The following is a 25,009-nucleotide window of genomic DNA, read 5'->3' as shown; positions in this document are numbered from 1 at the left end:
TTGCTGGCTATAACACACTATATGGACATGGAGCAAGATTTTTGTAGTTACTATCTGCAATAATAAAAGAAAAAGAATTAAAATGGTAGGCACGCAACTCAACTTTTGATTTAAACAGTAGTAGTTGCAAGGCAAGCCATAAAAATACTATTTTTTTGCTATACCTGACGTGTTTCATTTTTTACATTGAAAAAATAGTTAACTTTCAAATTTATAAGATAAATAAAATCTAAAATCTAAATTGTTGCAGCTTCTTCAGCAATCTGTGGTGCCACCTGTTCACTGCATTCAAATCTTGTATTAAATTGCAAGCTAGCCAGTCAGCAATGTTTAGCCTTGCATGTTTTATAAATATATGACGTGAAATTTGTTCAGCGTCATGCATATCCAGAAAACTGCGTTAAAAGTAAACCATTGTTAATGATATACCCAAAATCTTCTGTGCGTACGTCTGACATCTGTTAGGAAGCTATGGTATTTAAATTGCTTACCATGTACTTTGGACTTGCATACCAACACAGGATGAAAATCTATGTCAATATTAACTTGAGCCCAACCCAACCAAAAAAGGGGAAATTATTGTGACATGTAGTTCTTCTATACTACTTAACTATGCCACTTATGCTCACATCCAGGGTTTTTTGTGGCAAATGATTGCTAAGAGAAATAATAGCAAATAAATACAGCAAGAAGGACTGAGATACTTTTATCTTATTCCTGATACAAAGTTTTATTATTTTACATAGCAGGATCTGGACTAACAGGGGCATTAGTCTTCATGGTAAAAAAGAATAAAAGAAATTCAAGTTAACAGCGGATTCCCATGCCAATAGCCATAAATGTCCCAAACGTTCCACCACTTTGCATCATGGTTTTGCCAACGCCACCCATCAGTTCTCGTCCTCTCATGCCAATCCTAAAAAAGAAACACAATGTTTAACAGAAAGTTACTTTTCAAAATAAGTGAAAGAAAATCATCAGTGATGAAAAAGTGTCAGAATAAAGTTGCCTGCTGGATGTGGACATATTTCTTCCTTGATCAAAACATGGTTTCAAGGACAGCCCGCATCCAAGCTATGCAAATTATGTTTTTCATGATTTCCTTTAGTCATTATATTCAATATTTCATAAACATAATGAGATCTGTATTTAGGAGTATTTGATAATTCTTAAAAAGTATATCCAAGTATTCTACAAACTGTAACGTCAAATTTAAGATATTTAGTTATTAATATACTATTAATATACATATTGTACTAAGCTGGCAGCTCTGCTTGTCATAAAGAAGATTTACTGTCATAATTAAACTGCATAAAACTATGGAATTTGGTCTCCAACATACCTGACACAGGAAAACGTGCCAAATAATGCACCTGCTGCCATGCCAACAGCAAAGCCCATCATGAAGCCCATTTTTACTCTGTCAAAACAACTGGGCTGGGACTGGCCGTATGATCCCACTGTCACAGGCATCTAGAAAGAAAATTGAGCACACATGTCATATGTATTGCTTCTAAACATAAAGAGGATCCCATTTTCAATTGGAAGGAATATTTATTTGTATTACTAAAAATATTTGAAGCATTTTAAAATCATCAATGATCTATTTAATGAGAATTTTAGCTAGATCTTTATAATTTAAGCCTCATATTTCTGGTAAAAATAAACAAATATACATGGCTATATCCATCAGACCTTCGCAAACAAATCATTGTGCATAAGCCACAATTTCTAATAAAAGGTTGTACATGGTTGCCTAGAAACATAAAAAGTAGCTATTCTTTTCCTTCAAATCCAATGTCAGTTATAAAATAGTAAACAAATACTTGCCAAAATAGATATAAAAATTAAGTATCTGTCCCAATCATGATTAATAAAATTTGGAAGTGTAGGAATGTCAATAATCATTTACATATTTTCAGCCTGCTAATCAATCCTTTGCTGAATTATCAGTTTATCCTTTACTTGTTTAGCATGATTTTCAAGACAATATATTTTACATAGAGCCATTTTGGCTTCTCTATGGACATTAGGGATAATAACAAATGCATAGCTGCTCTATGAATTCTTTCCAAAAAAGTTTTGTTTTAGGCTTGTAAAGCATTAAGGTAGTAAGCAATTATTGGGAAAAAACCACTTCTGAAATAATACCTTGGAGGACTAGTGCAGAGGGTAGTACTCGGTCAACCTTGGCCAATTTGAAAAAGCTAAACAGGGTTGGAGTTTGTTTTTACTGTGAGGCTCAAAGAATCTCATACAATTAAAAATAATATAACAGCAATGAGGAGAAGGATAGCAACTGCAAATCACATTCATATTGTTGCCAAAATTGCATGAAGTCCCTAGAATCAAGTTAAATTCAGGTAAGATTTTAAGAGCATAAAAACTTGTTAAATTTGATTAACTTTAATGTTCTGTTTTCCCCAGTAAACAATGAGATGCAGGAAGTTTAATAATAATGCTAGAACAAGCTAATCTTCATCTCTCTCTCTCTCTCTCTCTCTAGCAGCTAGTAATCGAGATATAATATTTCAGTTTAAGGTATAGAGCCATTTTGGTGTAGTAGTAAAAGCATCAAGCTAGAAACTAGGAGATATGAGTTCTTGTCCGACCTTGGGTACAAAGGCAGCTGGGTAATATTGGGACAATCATTCTCTCAGCCCTAGCAAACAGGTAATGGAAAACTATTTCCAAAATCTTGCCAAGAAAACTGCAGGTACTTGTTCAAGTAATCATCAGCAGTTAATACTGACTTGAAGGCAAAAACAACACAGTAATAAGCAGCCATCAAAATTAAAAAGTATAGATCATTTACAGTCTGTTCCTCCATGAATTTATCCCATCCTGTTAAAGCAGGCTAAACCAGTGTTAAAATGGAATATCAAGAGAATGTAGAACAGTTAACCAAAATAAATCTCAGCCCTGGGAAAGCATGAGAAGCAAACAAACTCAAATTAACACTCACTTTCCATACTCTTAGTGATTTCTGTTTCCTGATTATCTGTCTACCTTGAAAGGATAATATGAGAATAAACCAAAACAATATGCAAATACACAAATACACATAACCCAGTTATGCTGGGTTTCTAGCAGCCTTTGATACCATTGATTATGGTAACTTTTGCACTGAGTGTGAAGATTGGGAATAAGAAAAATCCCTTCAGTAATTTTCTTCTCCCCTGAGTGGCCGGTTCCAATTGGTAGTGGTGGTAAATGGGGAGAGATTGGCTACTCATTATAGAATACTGTGGGCTCAACCTTTTCCTCCTATTAATACACAGGTGTCAAACTTGCAGCGTCATGTTGCCATCACACATTGTTTTTCCCATTTGTGGACCTGGGGTGGGCGTGGCCTACACGTGACACATCTAGCCCGCATCAGTTTTATACCCATGGTTTAATGTATATATGAAGCTCCAGAAGAGGTTAACTGCTGACGTAAAATAAAAATATGTTGATGATATGATATCCAATTATATATCTGTACCCTGAGTTGGGAGAAGGTTGGAAGGACTTCCTGATCAATGCAGGCTGTTAAGATTCTAGTTGGTGAGAAACAGATTCATACAGCATCTTACCAAAACAGTAGCTATGAATTTGGGAACCAACTAAACCCAGAGTCTATCTAGATCAGTGATGGCTAATCTTTTTGCCATCGCGTGCCAGGAGGGGGGGCGGGGAGGGATCATGTGTGCGTGCCCACACCCATAATTCTATGCACCCCGCCCCCATGCATTCAACCCGCCCGCAAACCCCCCGCTCCTGGCATGCGATGGCCCGGTAGGCCCATTTTTCCCTCTCACCTGGCTCCAGAGCCTTTCTAGGAGCCGGGGGAGGGCGAAAATGGCCTTCCCCACTGCTCCGGAGGTTCTCCAGAGGCCGAAAATGCCCTGTTTGTCAACTTTTGCTGTCCCCAGCCTCCAGGGCCTCTCTAGGAGTCTGGGGAGGGTGAAAACGGTCTCCCCCCAACCCCCGGAGGCCAAAAACAGCCCCTTTATTTCCAGTGGGACTGGAAGTTGGCAAACGGGCCGTTTTCAGCCTCTGGAGGACCTCGGGGGGGGAAGGAAGACGTTTTCAGGGCCTCCCCCCAATTCCTCTCTCGAGCCAGGTGAGAGAGAAAAACGGGCCTTCCTCACCACGCAGAGGCCCTCTGGAGGCAGGAATCAGTCTGTTTCCCTACTTCTGGTGGGCCCAGAAGGCCCAAAAATCAGCTGGACAGTGCATGCATCCGCACCGGAGCTAAGCTCACATGCCCACTGATATGGGTACACATGCCATAGGTTCGCCAACACAGATCTAGATCTATCACATGCTAAAACTGTATGTATAGGACTCATACTTAAGAAGTGCTCACCAATAATTCATCAAATTGGGGAGATTTTCAGCCACAAGGGGTCCTCTGGTTTTTTAGTATTATTTTTCATGAATTGGAATGTGGATGCCCATCAAATTTCTGGATGTCCCCAAACTGGTTAGAATAATTAGTACTGTAGTCTGGAGCACAGATATAAAATTCATTAATTTTCTTGATAAATTTGAGGGATTGAAAATAATAGAATCAAATGTAACAGAAACAAGCACAAAGTTCTTCACTCAGAAAAGAAAAATCAAATGCACATGTGTAGGAATGGGCTGTGATGGCGAACCTAGGGCATGCGTGGCACAGCTGGCACATAGAGCCCTGAGGGCACATGAGCTGTCGCCCAAATTAGTTCTACCGTGCATATGCGTGCGTGCCTCCTGCTGGCCAGCTAATTTTTGGGATGCGTGGGTGTGTGTGGACCACATGTGAGAGATGCGTGCGCATGTGCAGGGGGTGGGGGTTGTGCGCGGATGTGTGGGATGTGGGGGCACAGTGGGGTGGTTGGCATGCCCCCCCACAGCCCCTTTTTGGGCCCAGGAGGCTGCCAGGAGAACTGCTAGGCCCAAAATGGGGGGCAGGAGGAGACCTATTAAAGGAATAGAGTATGTTTAGTCTTGAGAAAACACAACTGAAGGAAAGTAAATCAAGCCCTATTCCCTTTTTTTCCACGGCACAGAACTTGGAATAATCGATCTAAATTGCAGAAAAATGGTTTCCACTTCAACATTAACAGAAGTTACCTAAAAGTAAAAACAGTTCAACAGTGAAACCAATTATTCAGAAAAGTAATAATCTGCTTCACTGGATATATATTCAAAAGGAAGATTAAAGATAATCTTTCAAGGATGCATTAATATGGATTTCTGCAGATTGAACTTAATGCTATAAATGACCCCTTCCAGCCGATCTATTTAGCAAAAACAAATTAAAAACTTTAAGCAGCTTCTAAATAAAGAGATGAACATATTTTTAAATATTTGTTTGAATGCAAATACTAGTAAACTAATTCAAGGAACATAATTTAATTATTTTAATTCACTGTCCCCTAACATTCAGATATGTATTTTAAATCTGCAGATGTGATACTGATATGTAGTATTAAACAATTTAAAGTAAAGTGATACAATCTACAGTATAATTGCATTAATATTAGTACATATTATGAACATTATATTTGTTCATAAATTTATATCCAATCCATAAAAAGCAAATTTCTTTTCTCACAGGAAAATTTATCAACTTCTAGAGCTCTACTTTTAAAAGGGACAGTGGAACAATTGTTAGGGAAAGAAAGCTAGATGCACTACTACATCCTACCATGTTTCTGCAAATGAGATTTTAAAATATTATGAGCTTGTCTTTTTGCCGTATTCTTTCATTGTGAGTTCCTGAACTACTATATCTTAAAAGAGATTGGCTTACCTACAGTAAACCACAACGACCATACATATATAAATGACAAAATCGGGATGATCAAGACATAGAAAACCAAGGTTTCTTTAAACAGGTTTTATAGGCAAACGTTCAATTGGCTACCATGCTAGGATATAACCAAGGCTATATTCATATAGGATTAAGCCCAAACCAATTAAAGAGCTTGATGCGTATTAGGCCAATACAGTTAAGGCACTGATAGCTGTGACTTCACATTATTGTGTATACAATAAAATGAAATTTATATGCCGCCCGATTCCTAGCGTTTCTGGACGGTTAGCTTTAATTAAGCTTGAAACAAACACACACATTTAAAAGGCCTCTCCTCAGAAACTGGAGCAACCAAAAAAAATAAAAATAAATCAACCCGGAAGCGCTCCAAATGTCGACCCGTCTGAAATAAAATCCTCGGCCCAGTTATCGGCGGGGCTGTCTCACCTCGACCCCTGAGAAGTCTCTCTCCAACGACGATCTCTTTCAGTTCGATCTGTTTCCGGCTCAGTCTGATGATGAAACAGGAAACCACCTCAGCCTCGGGTGAAGGGTTAACTGCAGGCGCTGCTGAGCTTTGAAACTGCGTTGTCTTAAGGAGCGGCTAGGGAAGCCGAGAAGAGGGGATGATGCTGATATTACGGCCGACGGCATTGTGGGTCTCGAAAGGGCGGGTGGTTTTCCAAGGAAGGAAGTTTTCGGGGGCTCTGCGCCAACAAGGTAACTGCTCGTTTCTTTTGAAGGCCGGACCTGGCTGGGATTCAGCAGATCTGAGTTTGAAGTAGCAATAATATATAGGGATCTTCTTTCTCAGATTTAATGACCTCTGCCTGCTGCGCGGCGTTTTCTTCTGTTGGCTAAGCCTATCGCCTACAAGGATAAAGTAAAAAAAAAAAGTGTCATATTGACACTCGCAAGGTGTGACGTTTGAGCAGCGCTCTTTTGCATTTTGGAAGCAGGTTCTAATGCCACTCTATTAAAGCCTTAGTAAGACCACACCTAGAGTACTGCATCCAATTTTGGTCACCACACTATAAAAAGATGTTGAGACGCTATAAAAAGTGCAGAGGAGAGCAACCAGGATGATCAGGGGACTGGAGACTAAAACATATGAAGAACGGTTGCAGGAACTGGGCATGGCTAGTCTAGTGAAGAGAAGGACCAGGGGAGACATGATAGCTGTCTTCCAATACTTGAGGGGCTGCCACAGAGAAGAGGAGGTCAAGCTATTTTCCAAAGCACCTGAAGGCCAGACAAGGAATAATGATGGAAACTGACCAAGGAGCGATTCAGTCTAGAAATGAGAAAGAACATTCTGACAGTGAGAACAATCAACCAGTGGAAAAGCTTGCTTTTGAAAGTTGTGGGATTTTCAAGAAAAGATTGGACTGCCATTTGTCAGAAATGGTGTAGAGTCTCCTGCTTGAGCGGGGAGTTGGACTAGATGACCTCTAAGGTCCCTTCCAACTCTTTCAATCTGTTAAATTCTCATATACAGAGAGAAGTTTAAGAAGTTGGAGTTCAGAATAGTTTCCCCTCCCTCCCCCTGCAATTTCAAAGTGTGTTTCTTTAGAGTTGCTGTGTTGTCTTTTGCTAGGTAAAGGCCATGTTGATGAATCTTCACTCCGGCCACTATATATGGATGTCCAAGCAACAACCCCTCTGGTACGTCAACTAAATTCTGGTTTGGGAAGATTTTGTTCTTTACTAACAGATAAATAAAACTAAACTGTATTTACAGGATGGTTGTATGCACACGTTTAGGGACCTATCCTATTGCAGTCAAATGTTCTTTATAGACAATATTCTCTTACATATTTTTCTCCCAGAGCTTAATAGGCATTACATAGGAATCTCCCTTTATTCTTTTACACAATGGCAACTCTGTGAGGTAGTTTGCATTTGGGTATCCCAAAATCAGTAGTTTCCATTGCTATAAGTGGCCTTGAATCTGAAAGTTTTTGTACAAGATTTTTATCACGATGTTGCACTGGCTATTTGATGGCTTCCACATTTTATACAAAAACTATCATAAATCAGAGTGGTGAGTATAATACGAAATATCTGGAGGTCTCCAAGTGATCTACTCTGGTTCATAATATGTGAATCCTATACTCATCTCAATATCAACATCGTATTAAATCTGATTAATGACAATATATATAGACTTGATTGTTTACATCTTTATGTTAATTTTTATTTTAAAAAGTGCCTAAAGCTATCTCAATATTACACATCAAAGCTATGTAATGATCTGAATTCAAAAGGAAAAATGATTTGGAGCACACAGACTATTGGTATTACATCTAGCAGAAATATCTTAAATGCGTATCTTCTCATAAGAGAGAATCAGTTTGGTGTAATGATCAAGGCATCAAATTAGAAATCAGGAGGTCATGAATTCTAGTCTAGCACAGGAACAAAGCCAGCTGGCTGACCTTGGGTCAGTCATAGGAAGGAGACAATGACAAACCACTTTTGAAAATCCTTGCGAAAAAAACCCTGCAGGGACTTGTCCAGGCAGTTTCTGAAGATTTACAATTGAATGGAAGAAAAATAAAACAGTCCTAGACATATTTGATTTAAGGAGAAACTGACAGATGCAATGCCCATGCCCCATGTAGTCTCAAAAATGTTCCCTTTTGAATTAGGATTACTACACTGCCCTTTTATACACGCATCTACATGCACTTATGTATTGCATCTCTGTTAACAGAACTGGATATATGCCTGACATTGATGGAAATCAAATAAGAGCAAAAACAAAGTAAAATGGCTTCCTATGTATTTTATGTTCTAGGACCCAAGGGTTTTGGATAGCATGCTGCCTTATCTTGTGCATTACTATGGCAACCCACACTCTAGAACTCACGCATATGGTTGGGAAAGTGAAACTGCAATGGAAAAAGCTAGACAGGTGAGAATATTGTTTTGTTCTTAAAATTAAATAATGCATCTGTTTCTGCTGTATTGTTAAGCAGTTTTGTTCTCAAAAACATTAGATTTTCCCCCAAAAAAAGTTCTGCTCTAATTTATATTTATGCATTCCGTTTTTTCCCTCCAGCAAGTTGCATCATTAATAGGAGCAGATCCTCGAGAAATTATTTTTACCAGTGGGGCCACAGAATCAAATAATATAGCAATTAAGGTAAATGCATGTATGTGTTTATTTATTTATAAATAAAAAATTTTGGTCACCCATCTTACCATAGAGCAGTGCTTCTCAAATAGTGGGGCGCCCCCCCCAGGGGGAGCGCGAGGCTCCATAAAGGGGGGCGCGTTTGACCTCGGCAAACACTGTCATAACAAGCTAAGCCCCGTGTTTTACAGTCGCGCGGGGGGCGCGAAAAATGTTTTCTTCTTCCTAGGGGGGCATGACAGAAAATAATTGAGAAGCACTGCCATAGAGTAACTTTGGACAGCTTACAGTTACATCTAAGTTAAAACATAAAAAGTTAAAATCAAACCTTAAAACCAAAGACACTCATGGAGGGCAGGAGTGGAGTGCAGAGGAGGTGGGATCTGTTATTACTCAACCAACTCCCTGTTCCCCCATTGAGGCCCTAAGCCAACTGGCAAAGCCAATATATTGTAGTATTAATTGAAAATGTTATAATAATAATTTCTCAGTACTATGAGAATTAAACAATTGTTGTGTTTCCCTTTAGCTCTAAGGAAGACGTGTATTTGAATAAAGCAACAGCAACTAGTAACATACCCATATTCATTTTTCTAGACTATAAATAAAAGTTATAATAAATCTCAGAAATTCCATTTGAGAAGTTGCATATGCAGTGTACTTAAATTTACTGAATGCTATTCTTCTTTAAACAATATATACTTAGAAATTTTCTTGTAATTGTGCATTTGTATGCTAGCATTATAGAGCACTTTCAGATAGAAAAGAATACTATAGCATGGCGTGATGTTAAGGACACTTCATTTGATTTCTTTTTTCTTTCCCTTCCCCAAAGCAATCAGTCAACATTCCATTGCCTCTGAGCATTTGTGGCTTTTGATCTTAATAGATTAATGTAATGTAATAGTACATTACATCATCTCTCTCTGAAGTTACATCTTGTTTCCTTCTTTTCATAATCGAATCTTTTTAATTATTAAATCATAAATCAAATCCAAAAATGAGCAGGTTGGTGTTGTGGTTAAGGCCTAGAAAAAAGGAGATTGAGTTCTAGTCCTGCCTTAGATATGAAAAATTGGTTGGGTAACTTTGGGCCAATTACTTTATCTCAGTCCACTTCACCTCACAGGGTGAGGAAGGATAGGTACTCTGGCTTGAACTGTATATATAGAAGAGAGGGGATAAAAGTCTAAAAAATATTTTTTTCTTTTTTCAGCAAAAAATCCATAATGGGTTTCCAGCCACTAATAAATGTAATAATTGATTTTTTCTCTAAACAACAACTTCATTAGCATCTTTTGGAATGGAAGCATACTTTATTGTTGATGTTGCTGACATTATATCTACTAATTCAAAAATCTCTTCTACTATTGGAACTGTTATAGCATATTGTGTCATTTTATACATTCCTGTAATAACTAAAAACCAAAGGCAATTTTTCACTGTTTTCCCCTTTTCTGCCTAGAATCTTTAGTTCCCTCTAGTGTCCAATTTGTGAAATCATAGTCTCAGATAAATATTATGCCTTAGGATAGTTAAGAAATTTCTGAAAGTGATTAGAAATTGCGGTTAGTAAACTTGGTGTCTTCTAAAAGACTCAGCTGGGGCTGTGAACATAATGGCTGATGCGACCTCTTTTCTGCATCTTATCACAGGAGCAGGAGTCTAGAGTACCTGTGGGCAGTCTCCCCTCCTCTCCTTGTCTGGAGAGGTTCCAAAGAACTAATCTAATTGCTGGTTCTCAGGTTTTGCCACAATTGTTGTTTCTGCTCTTTCCAAGATGTGTTTAGTTTGCCTGGAAGTTGTTTTTTCTCTGGATGAAATATTGTGTGATTCATTTAACTATTCCTCATATGTCTTCATTTCCAGATCTTTCATCATCTTGATGAATTTGTTTCAACTTGTCATTGTCCTTTTTGAACTGTGATGCCCAGAATGATTACAATACTTCAGATACTCTATCATCTGGATTCTGGGAACTTGTTAATACACCCCAACATATCATAAGGCACAGTGTCAAAAGTTTTGTTCAGGTTTACTATGTCTGTGGCATTCTCCTGATTTACTTAGTATGTACTTCTGTTAAAAAAGAATCAATCATAATTTATTTGTGGCAAACCTATGTGAGGGCTTAATCATAGCTTGCCTCTCCAAGTATTCATAGACCTATTAGCTATTCAAAAACTTTGCCCAATATAGATATCAAGCTAACAGGCGTGTAATTTTCCTAGTGATCCTCCTTGTTGAAGATGGGGATAACATTTGCTGTCCTCCAATATTCTACTTGACTGAATTAAAGCCAAAATCATATTATAATTTTACACTTGGAATTATATTGAGGGTAATTACTCCCATATAAGTGCAGAACTGCAGCATGCATATTTCATTGGAAACTAACCTAAATCATTAGGATATATTTCTGAATAGGCAATTTCAAACTTTTGGTGACAATTGCTTGAAGTTTTAAGGAAAATGAGAATTGTAGATTTCTAATTTAATATTCATGAAAACTACCGCTTGTCATCACTTTTGATTGTAAAATCTTGTTTTTTTCTTGTATGAATTGAAAGGGCGTTGGAAGATTTTATAAATCCAGAAAGAAACATATAATTACAACACAAACTGAACACAAATGTGTGCTAGATTCTTGTCGTGCCCTAGAAGCTGAGGGTTTTCGAGTCACTTACTTGCCTGTAAAGAGAAATGGCCTTATAGATATAAAGGTAAATTATTTACTTTCAAATATTTGTACATCTGAAGAACAGAGTGATGTTTCAATTTTTTCCTGTCCTCATTAGCCTTAGTATAGCTTTCTGCATAGAATTTTCTCAATAAAAACAAACAAAATGTTTATCAGGTAGAACGTTAGAACTGATGTTCAGGCTGTTAACAATTTCCAGTAGGTCTAAGTACATTAATAAATGCAATTTAAAACATAGTAAGCTTGTTTTCACATTGTAATAATTCAATTAAATGGTAATGGTTAAATGGTAATGGTTAAGATGCAATTCTAAGAATACTAAGGCCATACAGTATTCAATTTAATAGAATTGCATCAAATAACATTCATTTGTGGGTTTTTTTGTTAAAACTTGCTGCTTTTTTACCTTAACAAGAATTTTGACCTGGGGTTCCATTTAAAAATAGAAATTACAAAGTTGTCATAATTTTAAATAGGGAAAGCTTGAAAAAAATAGTTTCTTCTTTCCATATTTTTATCAGGTAGCCATGTTATTTGTAACAAAGTAATATTCTACATGTATGTATATTTCTGTTGTCTTGTGTTATCTCTGCATTTGTGTATTTGTATCTGCGCACTGGGTGGTATGGGGAAGGCTTTGTTCTGGGTCATATGGCTAGGAGGGGAAGGGGCTTAGAATAGCCACCAACCTTATGAGCTACTGCACAAATATCTCTCCCATAGGATACATTGGATTTTTTTTTCTAGCCTCCAACCTAATCTACCCATTTTCTAATTTTGTCTACTGTTCCCTACATACCAGAGAATTATCCTGCTGAAAATAAAGTTCACAGATCCTTTATGCAGTTTTTTTCCAGCTTTAAAAGTTCAAGCTATCAGAATTTGATGGGCTATATGTGGTCATATGTATTAGTACAGATATTTATAGCCATCTTTTATCTTTCTAAATTTAATTCTATGTAGTGTATGTTATATTTCTAAAATAATTGTTAATTAGTTGACTCCATGGAAACTCATGGTCTATCAAACAGAATATTATAATGTGGGAAGTGTAATGTCTAATTGTTTTCCTTGATTTTAGACATTACGTGACCACTCAGAGGCAATATATGACTAATTTCGTTTGTATTAGGATTCATCAAGTATAGCAACCATTACAGTTACTCCCTCTCTCTTGTGGAATGGTAGAATTGTGGGGCCTGTATTATGATGGCATGACATAAAATAATATCTCGGTGTCTCTAGTCTAAAAATTCAAATAAGGAAGATGTATACAATGCATAGTTTGTTTTCCTTGGATTGCCCAAGGCTATGTCAATCTTGAACTGATAGAATGAATTTAGAATAAGCTATTTTAAGATATTAGTGGCCAGTTCTGAGCTTTTATATTATATTTCATTTGTTTTGAACTTGAACTGATTTGTATATATCTAATTATTTCCTCTTATATGATTTTCACCAGGAACTGAAAAATGCAATAGAACCTGACACAAGCCTAGTGTCGATAATGACTGTAAATAATGAAATAGGTGTGAAACAGCCAATTAGTGATATTGGTACGTACACATGAATTGTGAACTGTGCTTCAAATAATGGCCTGTATAAAACATTGGAGGAATCATCATATATAGGCTAACCTGGTTTAATTGGTTAAAACTAATCACAATTTTATTACAGTACTTACAGACACAGTATAGGTAGTCATTGATTTATAACAGCAATAGGGATTGGTATTTTTGTTCTTAAGTAATGCAGTCATGAAACGTGACCACATCACTTAGCAACAATAATCCCTGAATCCCCAGTTATCATTATTTACTGAATTCTATGGCCATTAGCTGAGGCAGTTGCTGGCCAGTTTCTCACAACCAAATCAGTGAGGAAGCCAGAAAATAGCAAGTTTAGGTAGCTGGCCAGCTGGCATGTAAGTGGCTGCTGCTGGGTGGGGAAGGAGATGGGGTGAAGGCACCGAGAGACTCATGAAGGGTGCATAGTAGTATGCAAGTGGCTTACACAGTGCAAGCACAGAGGAGTTGAGTGAGTGGCATGGTGGGGGACATTAACCTCAACAACTTCCCACCTACCTGGATTCCCCATTTACTTTCTGGGAATGGCTTTCCCTGTAGGCAAGGAAAGGTTGCAAATGGCCATCACATGATAGCAGAACACTGCAACTGGTCGTAAGTGCAAGCTGGTTGCCAAGCGTCCAAATCACGATCATGTGTCAGTGGGAATGCTGGAATGGCCAGAACTCTGAGCATTAAACCGTGTCTCAGTTTATTGCCTCCAGCTTCTGTCATGAATTCTGCCAGTAAGTAAAATTTGTCTGTAGCCATAGTGTCTAGTGGTTGACTTCTCTATATAATACAAGAAAGAGTTTGAGGTTAATGAACTATAGGTAGGAGAAGTTAACTTAGAAACAATTGGGATATTTCCATTTTTTTTCCTCATAGCCTTTCTTTTAGAGTTTCTCATTAGTTTCTCATTAGGGCAAATGCTAAACACAGCACAGAAGGAAGTGAATTAGTGAGCTGCCTACCTCCCTATATTAGAGACAGACAGTTCCCATAAATCTGAATCAAGGACTTATATATGAGGAGAATACAATTGATTTGATTATCCTCAAAATTATCCTTTGAAGATAAATATTACTTTCTATACTTAAAATACTCGTTTTAAGATGACAGAAATAATTATACTGTGTTTTTTTTTAATTACAGGTGACATTTGCAGTTCCAATAAAGTTTTTTTCCATACAGATGCTGCACAGGCAGTTGGAAAAATCCCTCTGGATGTCAATGATATGAAAATTGATTTAATGAGCATAAGTGGCCATAAAATTTATGGTCCCAAAGGTATTAATATTTTGTGAGTCACTGTATTTAAGAAAAAAATAGTCATTATTGCATGAATGTTTTAATTGCTGAACTGTACTTCATTGTAGTTTCCCTAAGATTATGGAGTGATTAATACTGAAGTAAGAATTTATTATTCTTTATTTACTTTTTAGAAATATTTAAATACTTTTGAAAAGGCAGTCACTTATTGAAGCATTATTTTAATTGAATTGTAGGATTTTCTTTGTTGTAATTCTTAAGTTTTTTATGCAGGAGATGTATGTAAATATTTTAAAATTATATAGAAGCATTATTATTTATTTTAAGGTAGCATTGATCCAGTAGTGGGTTCCACTTACCTTCACTACCAGTTTGGAATAAGGAGTGTGTGTGCACGCTCGCTTCACTCGCACGTGGCACTTCTACTCATGCGCAGAGCGGTGGGCAGGTGGGCGGAGCCTCCCGCCGCCACTACCGATTCGCCCAAACTGGGGCGAACCGGTAGAAACCCACCACTGCATTGATCCAATTATTTGGTATAATCTAGGAAGTTTTTATTCAGCTCTTGGCTGCATCAATGCCTTAGTACTGGTATTTAGCAATGACTTAAAGCTAATGCTCTCTTAAAGCAAACAAGACAAAGAAGAATGGTTAAATAATTTAAACATATTGCCACTTTATAAACATAACCTGTTCCCAAGGTAATTAAACTGAAACTGCTAAAGATTCTTTATCTCCTCTGTAATTTTGGATGTTAATTTCCCCCACTGACTTGTAGTTATGAAATTCAGTGTGAAGTGGTTATACAGTAAAGTCAGCTTGTTAGAAGCCCAATTTGCATTTCAACGTAAATGAACTTCTTCTAAGCAATACAGTATTTCTGCAACAAGCATAGCTTGATTTTCTGCATTATGTTTCTGTTATATAGGTAATCCTCAACTTACAACAGGTCATTTAGTGACTGTTCAAAGTTACAACAGCATTGAAAAAGTGACTTATGACTGCTTTTCTCACAACTGTGCAGCATCCCCATGGTCACATGATCACAATTCAAATGCTTGATTGCTAACTCATATATATGACAGATGCAGTGTCCCAGGGTCATACAATCACCTTTTGCGGCCTTCTGACAAGCAAAGTCAATAGGGAAGCCAGATTCACTTAACAACTGTTTTACTAACTTAGTAACTGTAATGATTCACTTAACAACTGTGGCAGGAAAGGTCGGAAAATGGGGTGAAAGTCACTTAATAAATATTTCAATTAGCAACAGAAAGTTTAGGCTCAATTGTGGTCGTAAGTCGAGGACTGTATTAGGAGAATGAAGCTTTCTAAATCGGGTAACAGCTTGAATTCAGAAAAATTGCATTAGCCTGCCTATTTGTAAGCCCCTGAAATACCTTGAATTGAACAAAATTATTTGTGTGTTTAAGGGGTTGGTGCAATTTATGTCCGGCGGCGACCAAGAGTAAGAGTGGAACCTATACAGAGTGGAGGAGGTCAAGAGCGAGGATTACGTTCTGGAACTGTGCCAACTCCGTTAGTAGTTGGCCTTGGGGCAGCTTGTGAATTGGCACAGCAAGAAATGGAGGTAAAAATTGTGATTCAATTTCTCTGTATAGGTAGTCCTTGACTTACAACTAGTCATTTAGTTACCATTTGAAGTTACAACCTACCCGAAAAAAAGGACTTATGACCCATATCTGACATTCCAATGGTTTTCCCCATGATCACATGACTACACTTCAGGCACTCAGCAACATGGCTGCATTAACAGTTATTTGCACCGGCCAGTGGCACTTACTTCTGGCTTTTGGCAAAACTGTGTCCATAGGAAGCAATGGGTTCACTCTTACGACTGCCGCATTCACTTAATAACTGCTGCAAAAAAGTTATAACATCAGGCCAGTCATGTGACTGATCCATTTTATAACCATCATGACATAATGGGCAGGCTCCACTGGTCGTATGTTGAAGACATATGGTACGGGTAGTCTATCCTTAGCATATTTAGGACGGTTTCTGCTTTTGAGATATTCTTAGCATAATTATTTAAATTTAATGTCTACAATATTGTTATGTAGTGTTCTGGAACTGGATTTAATATGTATCTTCACATACTGAATTATTTTGATCTATATTTCATTCTTAACATTTTTTCAAAACAATGCAATTTGTTTTAATAGTAACTAAAATGCAATTATTTGTTGAACTGTCTTAATTTGTTGAATGTATCTATTATGTGTCTTATAAGCCGTCCCATTTTAGTTCACAGGCCTTTTCTTACAAGTCTCAGTCTTGGTATTGATAAGAAAAGAGGTTTGACAGTTTTTGTGATTATCAGTATTGAAGCAAATTCTATTTCTTCTTTTTTCTGTTTTTTTTATAGGGATCTCTGTTTTGCTTACATAATAACTCTAAATGAATCAACATTTATATTTACATCGCCCTTTCTGTTGTCTTTTTACACAGAAGCAAAAGATATAGAGGTAGTTCTCAGTTAACCACCACTTGTTCAGCGACCATTGTGGCTGAACAAGTGGTACTTACAAACCGGTTCTTGAAGTTGTGGCTGGTGCAGCAATCCTGTGGTCATGTGATCTGATTTGAATGCTTGGTAATTGACTAGCCCTTACAACAATTGCAGCATCCCATAAAGTCAATGGCAGATAATGTTGCAATTTGCTCCCACTCCCATCACATTTTCTCAACGATCCCCACTGTGGAATATGAGATCCTGGGGATCTTGTACTCAGTCCATGTGCCTGCCCAGAGCAACCCTTGCTTTCATTCCATTGCTTATCCCTCATCCAGTGGGGTTCATGATGGGCCATAGCCTGTGTACTTGCTCACACTCTATAGCATGCAGATTCCTGCCCCGCTACAATTGGGCCAGGCTACAGCACCCACCTGCCCATCCACACTCTGTTGAACTCATCCACCCACTGGCCTGCTTGCGAACCACCTAAGGAATGGCTTGTTATGACTGGGACCTGTAACTTCTTGCCGGCTTTTCCATTGCCTTTGCTTGTCAGAAGCCAGCAGGAAGTCACAATTTGTGGTCATCTGAAATACTTGATTGATTGAATTTATATGCTGCCCATCTCACTATCAAGCAACTCTGGGCAGTATGTACATTTAATAAGAAATAAATAATGATCCATAATCCTTGTTTAACAATAACAATTGAGATCACCGAGAATTGCTGTCACTGTGATGCAGTGACATGACATCGTGTTTTACAACTGAATTGCTTAGCGTTGGAAATTCCAGTGTCAATTATTGTCATTTAGCAAGGAGTATACTAAAGTAATATTACATTAAGACGTTTATGGCTAATTGTGTATGAATTTTGATGAAAAAAATATTATTTCTAAGTTTTGATGATGTCAGCATGTTCTGTTTTCTAGTCCTGTTTAATAATAAAACTATAAATGATTAATGAAGCAATTAGACTAAACTGGTCAAAGGTCAAATCCATTGTGATAAATTAATTAATTTTTGTTTCTTTTCTAGTATGACCATAAACGAATTAGCTTATTAGCTGATAGGCTAATCACAAGAATAATATCAGAAGTTCCTGATGTTGTAATGAATGGAGACCCAATGCATCGTTATCCAGGTATAATTAGCAGAATGTAGACCTTTGTCATTATTCAGTTATTGACTACACACATATTTAAAAGCATTTTTGTATCAATCCTCTAAAATCTGACTTACAATATATGCATAGAGCAAAATAACTGTTTTAGAACTGAACATAACTGCATAGTAGTTCCATGCAACTACTTAACCCCAAAAGACTACTGTGAAGTAATACAATTCTCATTCCTTATAGCTTCACTTTAGTGAAGACACTATGTTTGTGTATGGGGGGCAAATTGAAAGATAAAATTGTAACATCAGAGTTAAAACAGATTCGTTCATTATCAGATCATGGTTATCTATTTAAGGTATTAAATATTTGAAATTAGAATTAAATAACTGCAACTGGTAATTTGTAGGATAACTGATATTGAAACATAATTCTGTAGTGATATTGCCTTTAATACTAACTGGCTGTTGGTCTGTAATATCCAATGACTTATGGATTGTACATTATTTTAATTGTGTTTTATATCCAAAAATTACTTTTAAAAGGGTGCTAGAATAACTCCAATGTGTGGAAACAAGGAGCAGAGAAGAATCCTCTTATAGTCAACGAAAATCTTGTTTCTTTTTTCTGTGCCACCTTCATTGCCATCTTCATAATGGAATGGCTTGAAGGGTCTTATAATGACAGTTGCAGTATAATAGACTGCTTGAATATATAACTGCATTAATTTTCATAAGTGCTGAATGGCACTTTGAAAGACAGATGAAATAAGATTCGTGTAAAGAAGAATAGTTCTAAAAACTAGAAGTTGTTTAGTCTGTTTAAAAAATCTGATTTTGCTCTGTTAACAATGCAGGCTGCATCAATTTATCATTTGCGTATGTGGAAGGGGAAAGCTTGCTGATGGCCCTGAAAGATGTGGCACTCTCTTCTGGAAGGTATAACTTTGTATGTCAAATGGCACATGGTTCAGCACAATCTGTTTCTAGAGTTTAAAAGACTGCTTGGAATTCCCAAAGAAACCGGAATTTCGAAAGAAAATCAAAATAAAAGAGGCATATAGCATTAAAAATCTAGGCTGCACCTTCTTAATTATGAATGACATTGTTCTGTCCCCCTCCTCAGTCCGGGAGACACGAGCGATGACTTAATTAGCCAGCAACTATCAGCTCTGGCAGCAAACTAGAGGGCGTCTGCCAAGTGTCTCTGTTCTCTCTCTTGATGCTGATGAGTCAGACAGGAAACCAGGAACAAACAGGACTTCAGCTCTAGTTCTCTCCCTCTAAGCAGTTGATTTGCTCGCCACAAAGTGGTATAGCAGCCCTTGCTGCTTTTATATCCTGTGGGGTGTGGCTCCATGACTCAGCACTTTCTAGGCCTGCCCCACCCTTGCTTCTGTTGTTCCCGCCTCTCCTGCCTACGAAACCTAGGGTCCAGCCAGGCCTGATTGCTATCAGCCGGGTCTAAAGGCATGGCCTGGGTGGGGAAAGAGTCAGGGGACGGAGGCCTTGTTATCTCCTCCACCTGGCCTGCTTCTGGCTCCTGGAGCTGAGCCAGGGAAGCTGGTGCTCCAGAGGTAAGTCCTGATGGCCCTTCCCCCTCACTTTCCGAGTCACTTTCTGGCAGGGGGCCCAGCTCGGGGGGGCGCAGACAACAGACCTTGACTGGATTCCGCTCATTTCACTTAAAAAAAATGCTGTTAAGATTTCAGGTTCCTTTTTAAAATCTGTAGATATGCACTAAACTGGAGAAGCTAGTAATAAGGTTTTACTGTTGAGAATGGAATCCATCAGTTAATTCTTTTTGCTTAATCTTTTTTCTTCTCAGTTATTTTAATAATTTGAACATGCCAATGAATTCACAAGATATTTCCAGTGATCCAGTTCACATGTAATCCTGTTGACTATATTGTCTTCTATTTGGTTTTTTTTTCCTTTCTTCTTTTCTACTCCATTCCTTCATTGATTTTGCAAAATAAATCCTCTTTTCAGAGAAACATGGATTTCATTAAAACTAGGTTATCCAAAGTACTTTGATTAAAGTTATATTCAGAGTATACCGAACTGTAACCTGCTGTTTTCATGTCTACGCTTGCTTTGCATTAAAACAAGTATATTATTTTGTTGTTAGTGCTTGTACATCTGCATCTTTGGAACCATCATATGTATTACGTGCTATTGGAACAGATGAGGATTTGGCTCATTCATCCATAAGGTAAGGGTTATTTTGATAAAAGGATAATTGCTTGTCATCTTTGTGTATGTTTTGTCCTTGATTTGTGTTTTGTTTTATTTCAGATTTGGAATTGGACGTTTTACTACTGAAGAAGAAGTAGATTATACTGTAAATAAATGCATACAACATGTGAAAAGATTAAGAGAAATGAGGTAAATATTTTTTATTAAAAATAGTATTTTTATTCATTTAAAATTAAATTTAGATAAAGATTGTGAAGAGAATTATATTATTTGTTATGTTCTTCAGCTGTGTCTGCTGTGAAATTATCAGATCTATATAGCTAATTTAAATAGCTGTTACCTAGTGCTGGTATGTACAGTATGCTTTGTCATTAGAATTATACTACCGTAAGAGTAGTTATGTGGTGTTCAGATCTACAGTGGATAACAATGTTTTGGATCCATCATGGGTACCTTGCTATATCTGTAAGCAGCTGTTTGGGAAAAAATATCTGTCTTATGACAAATATAATTTATAGTTCTGAGGAACTGAAATTTAATTTTTCTTCTTATTTTACAGCCCACTGTGGGAGATGGTACAGGATGGAATTGATCTGAAGAGCATTAAATGGACACAGCATTAAAATACTTATATATCAGACTGCATGGTTGTGGATTAAATGTTTCTGTACATTCCTGAGGAAAAGTATATAGTTTTAAGTGTGCAATTCCTGTGTGACCAGTGAAATGCATTTTTTAAATACAGAGCCTGAAAACTAATTCTACGACAAGAGTTTTGTTTTGTGCATTAACTTTCACATAAAGAAGTATACATAGACATAAAGTATGCTGACACCAAAGAAGTTGCAGTACTTTTATTTTTAGATGATCTTGTCACAGCTTGGTATAATGAGACTTCAGAATTGTATCATGGTGAAAAAATGGTTGGTTTGTTGGTCTTCTGTAAGCATTATGAGGCCATGCTGAATGTATTTTATCATGTTACCTTGCAGAAACATATTATACATTCAGAAATAATGTTTCTTATAGAAAGGAGTTTACTTTACTAAATCCAATGTCTTATGCTTACGCACTGGTGCTTGTTATATAGAAATACGCATGCTAAGCTAACTAAATCTATAGGTAGATTTCTGTATATAAAGTTCAAATGAAAGTGAAAGAATTAATGTTATGTATTTCATGCAGTTATATATTTCATGTAAAAGCTGTACCAATGCAATTTTTGTGCTTAAGTAATAGAAAATGATATGGAATACAATAGGAATCGCTTTGTCACATTTGTAGACCAAGAGAAAGCATTTGATACAGTTCATAGGAAAATGTTATGGCAAACACTGACCTAATATGGTGAACATGTTATTAGAGTATGCAAAAGCTTATATAGTGATTGCAGAAGTGTAGTCGGAACAAATCAAGAAATATCAGAATCCTTCACTGTAATATCCAGAATAAAACAGGCATTTGTACTGTCATCACTATTGTTTATTGCCTATATTGACAACATAAGCAAAGAAGACAAACCCAAGAATGGAAATATCAATGAACTACTCTTTGCAGACAAATAGGCATTGATAGCAAGTACAGCTAAGAAACTGCAACATCTTATGGTGATGAACCAAGAATGCCAGACAAATAATATCAGAATTAGCAAAGAGCAAACAGAAGTAATAGCAATTGAAAGAAAAAAGCATACCCTAAAAGCATACCCATCTATAGTAACAGAAGGAACAAGCATACCACGTGTATCAAAGTTCAAATATCTAGAAACAATATCCAACCAAATATGCTAAAATGGACAAAGAGATTAACATACGATGCAGTAAGGCAAACAAAGTATTAAGACAACTTGCTCCAGTCCTACAACAAAAAGCAATACCGATCAGCACAAAGAAGCATGTCATGCAAAGTAGATTCATCCTTAACTTATGTTACCAGTGTCAAACATGGACACTTCCAACAAAACTTAAATGAAAGTTAGTCACCATGGAAATGAAATGTTTGAAAAAAGTTGCTGGAGTGACAAGAAGAGATAAAATCATAATGAGACTATAAGAGAAAGAATTGGCATAGAACCAACCTTAAGTTACATACAAAAACAGCAAGGAGAGGATGTCATGAGATTCCATACCATACAGGTTATATACAAAAAGAGAAGATCAAAGAACATGAAGCAGACCAGAAAATGGAGAGACAGTACTACAACAACATCAATTAATGGTTAAGCCAGCCAGAAAAGGAGACGGTGGGAAGGGAGTAAAGGAGGCGACAGAGAAGAATTTCATTGTCAACATGTTGATTTTTAAAGGTGATATAAGAGGATGCTGGGTTAAAAGACAAATGTGTTTGGAAATTGCTTGCTGTTTTTGCTCATTTTTTTAAATTTCATTTGTCACAATAGTATACAAACATCGACATAAAACAACAACACATCATATAAGAAATATATATATATAAGCAAAAGAATGCAATAACTGTTAATTTGATATAATGAAAAGGAACAATAGGACAGGAACGGTAGGTACATTTGTGCTCTTATGCACGCCCCTTGTAGTCCTCTTAGGAATCGGGTGAGGTCAAAAGTAGTCAGTTTTTGGTTGAAGATTTTGGGATTTTGAGTAGAGACTATAGAGTCAGGTAATGAGTTCCAAGCATTAACAACTCTGTTACAGAAGTCATATTTTCTGCAATCAAGTTTGAAGCGGTTGACATTAAGTTTGAATCTATTGTTTGCTCTTGTATTATTGCGATTGAAGCTGTAGTAGTCTTTTACAGGAAGGATATTACAATAGATTATTCTGTGTGTTAAACACAGGTCATGTCAAAGTGAGCGGAGTTCTAAGTTTTCTAATCCCAGGATTTCAAGTCTGGTGGCATAAGGTATTTTGTTGTTTATGGAGGAGCGAAGAACTCTTCTAGTAAAATATTTCTGGACGCGTTTGATTGTATTAATATCAGAGATGTGGTATGGGTTCCAGACAGATGAGCTGTATTCAAGAATAGGTCTGGCAAATGTTTTGTATGCTCTGGTTAGTAGTGTAGAGTTTTTGGAAATGAAGCTGCGTAAAATTAGGTTTACAACTCTTGGAGCCTTTTTTGCTATGTAACTGCAGTGGGCTTTGGCATTTAGGTCATTTGATATGAAAACTCCAAGGTCTTTGACAGGGTGTGGGTCGTCAGTAAGGTAATGTCCGTCAAGCTTGTACTTGTTGTTTGGGTTCTTTTTTCCAATATGTAAGACTGAGCATTTGCTGGTTGAGATTTGGAGTTGCCAAGTTTTGGACCAATCGGATACAAAGTCAAGGTCTTCTTGAAGGGTAGAAGTATTGTTAGTGGTATTAAATAGTTTGACATTGTCAGCAAAGAGAACACAATAACTTGAGATAAGGTCACAGAGATCATTTATGTATAGTATGAAGAGCGTTGGTCCAAGAACACTACCTTGGGGAACGCCATTTTCAGAAACGAGTACCAGTGGAGAACATCCCATCCCATCTCAAGCTCAATTAACACATTTGATGATGCTGAAGACAGTTGACCACAGCTGATAGATCCAGCAAGATCAGGATAATCACCCCCCCCCCACATTCCAAACCTAATGGAATGGAATGCAACTAATGTAAAAGATAAAGGGTTCCCTGTCCAGTCATGTCTGATTGTAAACTGATGTCCATTTCTTAGCCGAGGAAGCCAGCATTGTCCAAAGACATTTCTGTGGTCATGTGGCCAGCATGGTTATACACCAAGGCACAAAGAACACTGTTACCTTCCTACTGAAGTGGTACCTATTTATCTACTTGCATTTGTATACTTTTGAACTGCTAGGTGGGCAGGTACTGGGACAAGTAACAGGAGATCACCGCCTTGTGCAGCACTCAGATCACAAAGGGCTGTCAGCTTTCCAGCTGACAAGCTCAGCATCTTTAACCACTGAGCCACAGCAACTCATGTAGTTCCATCCTATACTCAAAAAATCCAGATAATCTGTTTCATTCCAAGCTTTCTGTAATTGTAGTCTTACCATCTTTCCAACAACTTTAAAATTTTAAAATAAAAGGTCATGTGGATTAAGATGGCCACATGGTTTCTGAAATCTGGAAATGTCTATTTAAAAATGTGTACTGTCCTGGTGCTTGTCAAATGCCATTAGTTTGCAAGCTTTAACTCTTATATTTTAAATACTCAACTCAAAACCGTAGAAATGGTGGTAGACTTTAGGAAAAACCCTTCCATACTTCCACCTCTCACAATACTTGACAACACAGTATCAACAGTAGAAACCTTCAAATTTCTGGGTTCTATCATATCGCAAGATCTCAAATGGACAGCTAACATCAAAAACATCATTAAAAAGGACAACAAAGAATGTTCTTTCTGCGCCAACTCAGTAAGCTCAAACTGCCCAAGGAGCTGCTGATCCAATTCTACAGAGGAATTATTGAGTCTGTCATTTGCACCTCCATAACTGTCTGGTTCGGTTCTGCAACTCAACAAGAAAAACACAGACTTCAGAGGATAATTAGAACTGCAGAAAAAATAATTGCTACCAACTTGCCTTCCATTGAGGACCTGTATACTGCACGAATCAAGAAGAGGGCCGTGAAAATATTTGCAGATCCCTCGCATCCTGGACATAAACTGTTTCAACTCCTACCCTCAAAACGACGCTATAGAGCACTGCACACCAGAACAACTAGACACAAGAACAGTTTTTTCCCGAAGGCCATCACTCTGCTAAACAAATAATTCCCTCA

At 37.2% G+C, this 25,009-nt stretch overlaps 2 protein-coding genes across 5 annotated transcripts; one reads left to right on the top strand and one right to left on the bottom strand.

Moving 5' to 3' along the window:
- Window positions 1-701: 701 nt before the first annotated feature.
- ROMO1 (reactive oxygen species modulator 1) lies at window positions 702-6,375 on the bottom strand. 4 transcript variants are annotated; one of them, XM_058175082.1, is made up of 4 exons: window positions 6,236-6,370; window positions 4,355-4,494; window positions 1,343-1,473; window positions 702-916 (listed from the first exon to the last, which is right to left on the bottom strand). In XM_058175082.1, exons 3-4 carry the CDS (start codon window positions 1,471-1,473, stop codon window positions 808-810), a joined length of 240 nt encoding a protein of 79 aa, XP_058031065.1. In that variant the 5' UTR covers window positions 4,355-4,494; window positions 6,236-6,370; the 3' UTR covers window positions 702-807. The 4 variants fall into 4 exon arrangements, with proteins under 4 accessions (XP_058031065.1, XP_058031063.1, XP_058031064.1 ...); XM_058175080.1 differs by lacking the exon at window positions 4,355-4,494 and having other exon boundaries at window positions 6,236-6,375; XM_058175081.1 differs by lacking the exon at window positions 4,355-4,494 and having other exon boundaries at window positions 6,107-6,246.
- NFS1 (NFS1 cysteine desulfurase) lies at window positions 6,266-25,009 on the top strand. Its single transcript, XM_058175079.1, has 13 exons — window positions 6,266-6,508; window positions 7,386-7,453; window positions 8,589-8,705; window positions 8,853-8,936; window positions 11,498-11,650; window positions 13,091-13,184; window positions 14,349-14,483; window positions 15,899-16,056; window positions 17,982-18,087; window positions 18,917-18,998; window positions 20,191-20,274; window positions 20,358-20,447; window positions 20,818-25,009. Exons 1-13 carry the CDS (start codon window positions 6,415-6,417, stop codon window positions 20,879-20,881), a joined length of 1,329 nt encoding a protein of 442 aa, XP_058031062.1. The 5' UTR covers window positions 6,266-6,414; the 3' UTR covers window positions 20,882-25,009.

The sequence above is a fragment of the Ahaetulla prasina genome, chromosome 3, assembly GCF_028640845.1.
Source record: "Ahaetulla prasina isolate Xishuangbanna chromosome 3, ASM2864084v1, whole genome shotgun sequence".
NCBI lineage: Eukaryota > Metazoa > Chordata > Lepidosauria > Squamata > Colubridae > Ahaetulla > Ahaetulla prasina.
This window is presented reverse-complemented; position numbering and strand designations above follow the sequence as displayed.

Bases quoted from the DNA above. Each gene is read 5' to 3' on its own strand.
- ROMO1 (XM_058175080.1), bottom strand. From the start codon at position 1,473: ATGCCTGTGACAGTGGGATCATACGGCCAGTCCCAGCCCAGTTGTTTT. The intron at 917-1,342 runs GTATGTTGGAGA...TTTCTTTTTTAG, and splicing joins GGCACGTTTTCCTGTGTCAG to GATTGGCATGAGAGGACGAG.
- NFS1 (XM_058175079.1), top strand. From the start codon at position 6,415: ATGATGCTGATATTACGGCCGACGGCATTGTGGGTCTCGAAAGGGCGG. The intron at 14,484-15,898 runs GTATTAATATTT...TGTGTGTTTAAG, and splicing joins TAAAATTTATGGTCCCAAAG to GGGTTGGTGCAATTTATGTC. The intron at 20,448-20,817 runs GTAAATATTTTT...CTTATTTTACAG, and splicing joins AAAAGATTAAGAGAAATGAG to CCCACTGTGGGAGATGGTAC.